The 10,000-nt window shown below is 44.0% G+C and overlaps 1 protein-coding gene across 7 annotated transcripts in view; it reads left to right on the top strand.

The window, feature by feature from the left end:
* Positions 1-10,000, top strand: part of LOC134469179 (centrosomal protein of 128 kDa-like) — a 74,130-nt gene that overhangs the window by 17,666 nt on the left and 46,464 nt on the right. For all 7 annotated transcript variants that reach the window (XM_063223299.1, XM_063223298.1, XM_063223296.1 and 4 more), the window contains exon 11: positions 623-744. In XM_063223299.1, the coding sequence (XP_063079369.1) occupies positions 623-744 (122 nt within the window). The remainder of the gene's footprint in view (positions 1-622; positions 745-10,000) is intronic.

Below are 10,000 nucleotides of genomic sequence, written 5' to 3'. Positions count from 1 at the left end.
GGGTGTCTTCACGAATGACTTGGTGAAGAGAGAGATTCTTTATTTAAATATTTTTTGGCGGGCTTTTGCCTTCATTTCGATAGGACAGTGTAGTAATGCCAGGAAGTGAGTTGGGACAGAGAGATGGGGAAGTGTCGACAAAGGACCCGAGCCGGACTCAAACCAGGGTCAGCCGCGTAGTAGACGAGTGCCCTACAATTAAGCCACGGTAGGGACGAGATTCTTTATTTCACAACCTATCGGGCCACTGATTCCAATGGCAATTGAATTCAATCCGATCCAATGACAATTGCAAGTTTGGGTAACACTTTATTTGTAAATACACTGTAATTAAAGCCCTGTTAAAATTAACTGCCTCTCCTCTCTTCCTCTCCTTTTAAATCCATCTCTAACAATTATGTTTTTTTTTCCCATTTGTTAAGCACTTTGAGTTGCATCCCTTGTATGATACAGTGCTATACAAATACCATTAATATTATTATTATTATTATTATTACTAATGCAAAAAATAACCAAAAGCACTGCTATTGCTCAGCGATTATCTTTGCGGATTTGTGTGTGTGTGTGTGTGTGTGTGTGTGTACGTGTGTGCGTACGTGTGTCCGCGTGTGTGTTGGAGCAGAGAGAGGGGCCCAGGACGTTAGGAGCCAGATGGAGCACGTCTCTCTAAGTGACCTGGAGGACTTCAAGAGGGTCCTGGACCGCAAGGACCGCGAGAGAGCACAACTCTGCTCTCAGGTTGAGGTGTGTGTGTGTGTGTGTGTGTGTGTGTGTGTGTGTGTGTGTGTGTGTGTGTGTGTGTGTGTGTGTGTGTGTGTGTGTGTGTGTGTGTGTGTGTGTGTGTGTGTGTGTGTGTGTGTGTGTGTGTGTGTCGTGTGTGTGTGTGTGTGTGTGTGTGTGTCTGTCATGTGTGTGTGTGTGTGTGTGTGTGTGTGTGTGTGTGTCTGATGTGTGTGTGTGTGTGTGTGTGTGTGTGTCTGTGTAGGTGCTCTGTGCTGCTATGGAGGTGAAGGTGGTGGTGGTGATTAAGCACTGGGGAGGTGTGTGTGTGTGAGTGTGTGTGTGTGTGTGTACATGCGTGCACATGCGTGTGTGCGTGCGTGCACATGCGTGTGTGCGTGCGTGCGTTTCTACGTGACTGCACCTTTGCCTGTGTGTTGGTGATTGAGAGTGTAAGAGTCAGAAGTCAGGTGTCCACTGGAGTGTGCAGGAGTGCATGCTTATGTCTGGAGAGGAGTAGGGCCGTGGAGGAGCTTAGCCCTCACTCACAAGTGGCAGTACAGACGCAACAGCTGCTGTGTGCGGGTCAATGACGTTTTGTGGGGGCAAATCTCACGGTAGCGCAACCACAGCAAATGTCACTATTGGGTGTAGTTGGTACACTAATTGTTTGTACAACGTGTTTCATTTACAGATGGAATTCATTTTGTATATAATCCAACGAAATGTATTTTAATCCATATTATAGTAGCTACTAAAAATGTCCCATATATAGGAGGAAATAGCCGTGATTTTCAACAAGCCCTATTGGCACCTGATAGGACCTCTAGTGATTGTAATTTACCACGTTGTGTGGTACGTTCGCATAGGATAAGTGAAGTCCGTAATTTTCTGATTTTGCTGGCATTGCGACAGTTGAGTAGCTTAGTTGGTTGGTATGGTATGAAGGCTTCTGCTAACATTGCAATACAAACATGTTGGCAGAGTTTTGACATATTAGGGTTAATACATTAGGATTAAAGCAGTTAGCATAAAAAGCGTATCCACGTTATTAAGAGACGTGAGATGTGTGCATAAGGCTCACAGCAAGCATGTCGAGCTGGGGACATGGTTCATGTAAATGACTCAGGCAGCCCCATGCAACTGAGTGAGCATACAGTACTTGCTTCAAAACGATCAGAGTACAAGGAACGATACATGGTAGTAGTCCAGGACCAGCCCTGTAGACCCGTTCGCAATTTTGAGTTGAGGGCGTTTCTCACTGGATTTGAGTTAGTGGGTTCCTAGACATTAAAAATCACGGAGGTGCTCGTCCACCATAGTGCCAGATTTTTCACAATATGGCCGCCAAATATGGCCGCCATCGCCTATGACAAAAACCTATGTTTTTTACTTTTAAACTGTTTATACACATGCCATACATCAATTCTGACCAATTTTTGGAGAGGAAACCATTTCTGACAATTACATGAGGAGAATGTGACCTTAAAAGGTCATTGCCAAGGTCAAATTTGCTATTCTGAAGAATGTCAATAGACTTTCATTGTAAAAATGAGAAACAAATTCTCAATTATGGTATGAGCAGTTATTTGCTGATATTGCTATGATTATTTTGTGTCAGTATAGTGTCAGTATAGTCCTTAAAAGGTCAAGGTTAAGGTCAAGGTCATGTTCCAGGCCTTTTCCCTATTCTGAACAACTCGGCCATCTAACACTTCCACACAGTCAGAGGTCAGGGCAGCACATGTACTGCAACAGTCAACACAGATAGGATCCCCCACTAGAAGAGGAGAAGTGTGTCAGACATCACAAGAGTACACAACTTCACTGCCTCTTTCAAATGCTTGTGCATAACAATCAAAGCGGAATAAGGCGAACACCGTTGCATATGATGCTTCCCACAGCAAAAGCCTTCATATCAAGAACCTTCTCGCAACTTTTCACAGGATTGGTTCATGTTCAAGCTACCAGACAATCAGATCTGACCAGTCTTCTTGCTAGCTATGTTGTGGAATGCTCAAAAAACCGACAGAAAACCATACTAAGCACTTTTACAAGGGAGGATTATACATTGGCAGGTATCCAACTCTGATTATGCTGACAAATCATCACTTTCTAGTACCAAGGGTTCACACTATGCAGCCTTATTACTGTTTCAAGATGCTTCAGTGAACAGACACCTTCAAAAGTCTCCAGTGTCGGGCACAGAATTAAGCCAAGCTGATGATATACTGCAGAGGAATTTACCATGCCAAGAGGTAGATGATCATGCAAAGCCAGTGGTTCGACCGGCCCTACCACCAGACATGCTGCTGCATCCTGAAAACAAGCAAGCAACATTACTGCATGTTGCAACTGCAAAAGGTTTATCAGGAAAGCATGAATTCTTGATCAGCCTGATTCGCTCTGGTGTGTCAGGAGGAGACCTTTTGATGCGGGCTGCTGTACACACACTTGTCTCATCTGCTGTGGTGCCAATGATGCGTGCTGGCTTCCTTCCTATAATACCAAGACCCATTACTGAGTGTGCCACTGTCAGACACTGCCTATCCAACTTCCGGTGTTCGCAGACAGATGAACCAGGCATCAATGGCAATTTGGTGTGATGAAACCTGCATGAGACGGAGCACTTCAAGGATCTCTTCCACTGGATTGGCCCTTTCCATTGGACGCGTGTTATTCTCAGATATCTGGGAAAATTGCCTCGAGGTTCTGGCCTGGATGATACATTGATGCATACAGGCATTGCACACTTCACTGGTTTCAGTTGCCCAGAATTTGAGTTTGAGGCCTTGATTGAGCAAGTGGAGAGCTTGAATCAAGACAAGTCAGAGCTCTGCCAATTCTTTGAGGTTTGGCTGGATTTGGCGGCCATCATTAAAAATGCTTTTGTCTCTGAAAGAGAAGGAAAATGAATCAATATGTGGCTACCATAACGTCCTATGCCAATCTTTGCAGTACGTGACTGCATTAATTACCTATTGTGAGAAGGCTCCCCCTTCTCACCGATAAGCCATTATTTTAAAGACTCATTGCCTGTGTTTGATGAACTGATTAATTACCACGGGAAATGGACAGGCATGAGAAGCGCTTTACGCACACACACACACACACGCACACCAATCTCCAACCTGGCAACAACGGTTTGCTGCAAGTGCGAGCTCAAGGCCAAGGGCTCGTAGCAGGAACAATGTTCGTTTGGTCTCTGTGCGGAACGCGCGCCGCTACAGTGGCATTCCAGCGAATGACTGACTTTGGGAAGTGGGGGATTTTCAGTGCGGACTGAATGTTTGATTTTGTGGGGTGTTTATGTTTGTAAAATGTGTGAATTGTTTTGTGATCTGTGCTTGGGCAACCGATTGGCTTTTTGGTTCATTTTGAGTTTAACTATGTGCAGCTGAAGATGATGTGAGGTCCTCTGGACCAATTAGTGAAAACGTGAAGTCATTGGATAATTGGTAATGATTTGCACGGTGTTGGGTTGATAATAACCCGTGGCTCTCTGTGTCTGGGGAGAGAGCTGGAAGCAGCTGCTGTGAGCTGACTTCGTATTTTGGGAACTGCTGTGTACCTGAGAAAGCAGGGTCCTGTAAACTTAAGCCTATCGAGGTGTGCTGCTGTAGTATTTTGATTTCTGTTTTGCCGTTTAAAGTATCTGTAGTTTTGTTTTGTTGCCCTCGCGCACATTTGTTTTGAATGTTAAGGCCGAAAATAAAAGCGCTATTTTTCTACAAAAGTAATTTCAACTCTGACGCTGTCTTCCATCCTTTGACATCCCACCGTAACGCTATCCTGTCAAGTGAGCTGAAACATCTTTCTCACACCTATGTTATTGATCATGGTATCTTGAACAAATCAAGATTCTAGTGTTAACACATTCTGAGCTGTACCATTGCTTTTCTGTAGGTCAGTGGGTTGTGCAGGATCGCCATTGCTAGTTCTGTGCTGTGGGAGGTGACATAAAGGTTGAGCAGCATTCAGAGAGTATTTAAGGGTCATGGAGGACACTTTGTAGTAGGAGCCACAAGCAATGTTAATGTTGCAGCAAAGTTTGAGCTCTTTCCATCAGATTACAATGATCACTGATGTCCTCAACTTTCTCACCAACAACACCACTTTGAAGCGGACAGAATGCCACCTCCAACATGCACTGAGCACCACTCCACGCCTTACATTCAACTGAAATGTGTCATTGTTGCTAGACGTTGTGGTTGATCCGCAGAATCCATACTCAGTGACCGTTAATGCACCCGTTCCACTGCACAATCTGCTCAGCAACCAAGTTGTCACACCTCGCCTGCGCAACCGTCTCCAAAGCTTGCTTGCAAGCTTGTCTTCAGCTTATACAGGCAGGATAGGTTGGTTCTCATGAACATTAGATAAGTGGAATGTTTCAAAAAGGAATCTTCTGCAGTATAAAGATCAACCATAGAAGACACCAGCAATCATCGTAAAGGAGCAGAGGTTGGTCTCATCTAAAGACATAGCTGAGGCACATAGGAGGATGGACATTGCTGATGAACGGGGCATGAGTATTCAGCAGATCTCATTATGTCCTTTCAGCATCACCCCTGTTAGATGGTGACCTTCCGTTTGTTGTTAACAAGTCAAAGCTTGTCAGTGAAATTGAGCCTCACCTTAATCTCACCCAATGAAGCTCTGAGTCTACTTATTACCCTCATGTTCGGGTAGACTTCATGTCAAAGATCCGTCAGATGCCTCTGGCAGAATTTAGGCGCTGTCATCAATGCCATCATCAACTCAGCAATATCCCGCTGGTGACATCCAGAGCTCATCCATCTTGTGACTCCTACATTGAGATGTCATTGAAGAAAGGTGAGCGCATGGGGCGTACCAACTCAACAACAGCCGTTGACATCATTGGCATGAACGGACAAACACCCATTCCTCACCAACTTGATAAGTTCTGGGCCTCTTTGGAGAATAAGCGAAATCTCCAATTGTTAGTTCCAGACATTATTTTTTATCAAACCAGAGGCAATACTACTGTCATTGTCAGCCCTGTTGTTGTTGATGATGAGGTGCTACCAGCAAAGTCAGCTGATGGTGAAGAGATTCCAGAGCTCTTGAACTGCGTTGATGAGGCTTAGGCCAGGTTGCTGGTGCAGGTTGAGTGGGCTGTTCGTGTGAAGCAGAAAAGTTGTTATAGACTCAAATGATACAGACACATTTGCATTGCTTCTCCACTACAGCCCATATTTCCAAGAACTTGGTATGCAGGAGATTTACCAGCAGTATGGCACTGGTTAGATGAGGAGAATCTAACCCCTCAATCAATTAGTCTCTCATCTTGGAGCGTCACTGACAAAAACTGTGATCAAAGAACATATCCTGTAAGGAGATAATTGCATGAGTAGGGGGGTTGCATGAGGTTGGGACTAAACATGCAGCCATGGTTTCTGATCCAGTCCAGTACTTGGTTAACTTTGGAGAGGCCAAAATATTGACAGAGTAAGATGCAACATTGGCTGAGAAGTACTTGGTGCGTGTCTGGGCTGGGGCCAGATCAACCACAACAGCTGTAATATTTGATGATCACAGAGAAGAAATGTTCAGCAATGGTGCTGGAATCAATGCTCTTCCTCCCATCAGTAGTGCTATAAGAGGGCACATTTAGAGAGGGACATTTCTAGTTCATAGAGTCTGCAACATACTTGCAAGAACCAAGGACCCCAAAATAAGGCATGAGCCTAAGCAACATGGGTGGCAGGAGCACACACCTGGCATACTCCTGCCATTAAAATGCCTGATACCATTATCATAAGATATGATATCATAATGATAACATGATTTTTTGAGTTAAAATAAATAAATCACTAAAATGTTACACCTTAGTAAATGTATTGTGTTTTTGGCTTAATTTAAGCCTAGGTCTTTATCATCACATTTATTCATTAATTATTTATGCTTTGATGGTCCATCAAGTGTTAAGAAATATTAAATGTTAGAAATGTTAGATTTACATTAAGTGGCAGTTCCTTATTCTTAATAATGACTTAATGGGCAAGCACATGGCTGAGTTCTTCAGAATAGGGAAAAGACCTTGACATTGACATTGACCTTGACCTTTTAAGGACTATACTGACACAAATAATCATAGTAATATCAGCAAATAACTCCTCGTTCCATAATTGATCATTTGTCTCTCATTTTTACAATGGAAGTCTATTAACGCTCTTCAGAATAGCAAATTTGACCTTGGCAATGACCTTTTAAGGTCAAAATCACACATCCTCCTCATGTAATTGTCAGAATTGAATTCCTCTCCAAAAATTGGTCAGAATTTATGTATGACGTGTGTATAAACAGTTTAAAAGTAAAAAGACAGATATTTGTCATAGGCAATTGCGGCAATATTTGGCGGCCATATTGTGAAAAATCTGGCACTATGGTGGACGAGCACCTCCGAGATTTTTAATGTCTAGGAACCCACTAACTCAAATCCAGTGAGAAACGCCCTCAACTCAAAATTGCGAACGGGTCTACAGGGCTGGTCCAGGACTATAGGGGGCAGATGGCCAACAGGGTTCTCATTAATATTTCCCATCATTGTTTGACTACCGCGACCTCAACATGGACGTTTGGAAGATCAGCCCCTACGGTTCCGTCAATATTGCACCGCACACGCACACATCTGCGTACTTTGTGCCTGGTCCCTGGTGCTCTACCACTCATAAAATTAATACAAAATTTGCTTGGTAATTTTTTTTTTCCATGTTTCCCTTGGGATCAATACATTATACTCTACTCTATCTTTTATTTAGCCAGGATTCTCCCATTGAGACTAAGAGCCTCTTCTGCCAGGTAGTCCTGTTCAACATGGCAGCCTACATACAGTTCCAGACGCAGACAGACACATAGACATAATATAATAAGGAAAATAAACGTACAAAAACACATTTGCAAAAAAACCACAATGCTATTTGCACGGCGTGCGTGCGCACACGTATCCTGCAGCAAGCATGTCCCCAGCTCAAGTTCTCTAGCCGTGCCCTCCGCCTCCTCGTTGGAAAGGGCCCTGGTTGTCATGTACAGTATGAGCATTCCACCCAGCATTCCAGTGTTGCCGTGGCTTCCTCATTGTGTATGTTTGCGATGTTCACGCATCCGGCATTCCTGTGAAATTCCATTAGTCACCGCAGACGACTGTGACATTGCTCTGGACACCAAAGGGCAGGGCCACATGCGATTGGTTAATTAATCTCCTCCCACCGCCACCACCACCACCACAGTCACGGTCACAGTCATGACTGCAGATGCAGGCGGTGGTCGTGTGTCTCGTCAAAGGCTGTTTTAGATGCTACAAACGGAATGTATTTTTCCCCCTTGGGACTCTGGTCTATCTAAACACACTCGCTCCCCCACTCGCACAATCTCATTGTATGCGCTTGTACTGTAGCTTACAATACACTACATGAAATAATATTCAATTAAAATGCTTCACAGCCATGACAAATGACTCCAAGGGAGGGCCTCGCGAGACCAAATACCACCACATCTGGCGGAGGAGGCCGTCTGCATGAATGGATTGAAAATGTGCCTTTTAAAGCAACATTAAGTGGTTCTTTCAATCCTAAAATAGCGTTGCAGTACTTCATCGGCCTTCAATAGCCTACGTATATGCAGGAAAATGGAGGTTGTTCAGAAAGATGCGTCCAGACCTAGCGAAAAAAAGTTGCCTGCTCCTCCAGTAAGACAGCGCTAGGGAAAGGATGTGTATAGAGCTTGAAAGTGTAAGTGACTTAGTTCCCTATTCACGGGTCAGTAGCAGACCATCTAACAGCATGGTAGCGAGTAAATATCTTCTGATTCCAGTTATTATATGCGGTGGGTTACAAATATGCTGTTTAAAGAGCTAAATTTAGATTATTCATGCAGAAGTATCGATATTTTGTTCCGAGGCTGTCTGCATGAAAAACGTGAAAAAACACACCCTTCTAAATCTTTCTAAATTCTATAAAAATATCAGAAACAACATTATGTGAAGCCCGTGGCACAATTCAAAGGGGATCGAAATATAATTGTAATGCCGCCATTGGACTATACATGGTAAAAAATTTCCGCTAAAAACGCTGTGAGGTCCCATGAAATCGGAGGATGTCACGTCACTTTCAAGCTCTATGCGTGGGGTTGGGTGACTATAACTCAGGAATGGGAAATCTTTGTTGTTCAAGGGGCCCATTCAAACTTCTCCAAGGGCCGTAAAAAATCCTCCAAGGGCCATACTATGAACACAAACCAGGATTTCCCCTCTGCACTTTAGGCCTATATTGAAGGCAGCCACCTTTAAAACAGACCCTACCTTCTCTTGGTCCCCTGAATGTAGCTTAATTGTATTGCAGATGTAATTTCTAAGATCCCTTTACAAAATATGTCATATTTCATGTGAAACAGCATAACATTAAAATATTATCGGGGGCCGGATAAAAACGGCCTCAAGGGCCTGGAGACATAGGTTCCTCACCCCTACTATAACTGTTAAATACGATGCAAGCCTAAAAATGTTAAGCGTTATGATAGATTGGTTAGTGTGTGTGTGTGTGTGTGTGTGTGTGTGTGTGTGTGTGTGTGTGTGTGTGTGTGTGTGTGTGTGTGTGTGTGTGTGTGTGTGTGTGTGTGTGTGTGTGTGTGTGTGTGTGTGTGTGTGTGTGTGTGTGAGAGAGAGTGTGTGAGAGAGAGAAAGAAACTCATTGTATTGTACAGTGAGTGAGAGTGTGAGTAGATGCCTGAAGCTGCATTTGATTTCCTTCCCAGTGAGTCTTTCTTTGTGTGTTGTTGTGTGCTATGTTTGTACCGTGGACCATCTCTGCCTATCTTGGTTGTTTGCTGTCTTTTTGGCCTCTATCCCTTTCTGATTTTTTTCTTTCCCCTTCCCCCGCTCATTTGTCTCTCGCAATGCCCTCTTCTGCACTCTCTGTCTGCCTCTCTTTCAACTCTCTCTCCACTTAACACCCTCTCACACATTCAACTTCTCCCTGACTCGCATCGCACTCGTTTACCCCCCCGCTCTCTGTCTCAGTGTCTGTCTTTCTCTTGCCCTCTGCCTGTACTGGTCCCTCGCTTCAAACTTTCTCCCTTTTGTTTCTCTTCCCCATTAACTTCCTCAATAACTTGTATTCATCTATCATCCTCACTCCTTTTTCTCTACCTTTGTATCTCAGCTACTCCTCCCCCTCTTTCTCTCTCCCTCTCTATCTCTCTCTCTCTCTGTGTCTGTCTGTCTGTCTGTCTCTCTCTCTCTCTCTCTCTCTCTCTCTCT

This window comes from Engraulis encrasicolus, chromosome 18, assembly GCF_034702125.1.
Source record: "Engraulis encrasicolus isolate BLACKSEA-1 chromosome 18, IST_EnEncr_1.0, whole genome shotgun sequence".
NCBI classification, from domain to species: domain Eukaryota; kingdom Metazoa; phylum Chordata; class Actinopteri; order Clupeiformes; family Engraulidae; genus Engraulis; species Engraulis encrasicolus.
Note: the sequence above shows the minus strand (reverse complement) of the source record. Positions and strands in the feature narration are given on the sequence as shown.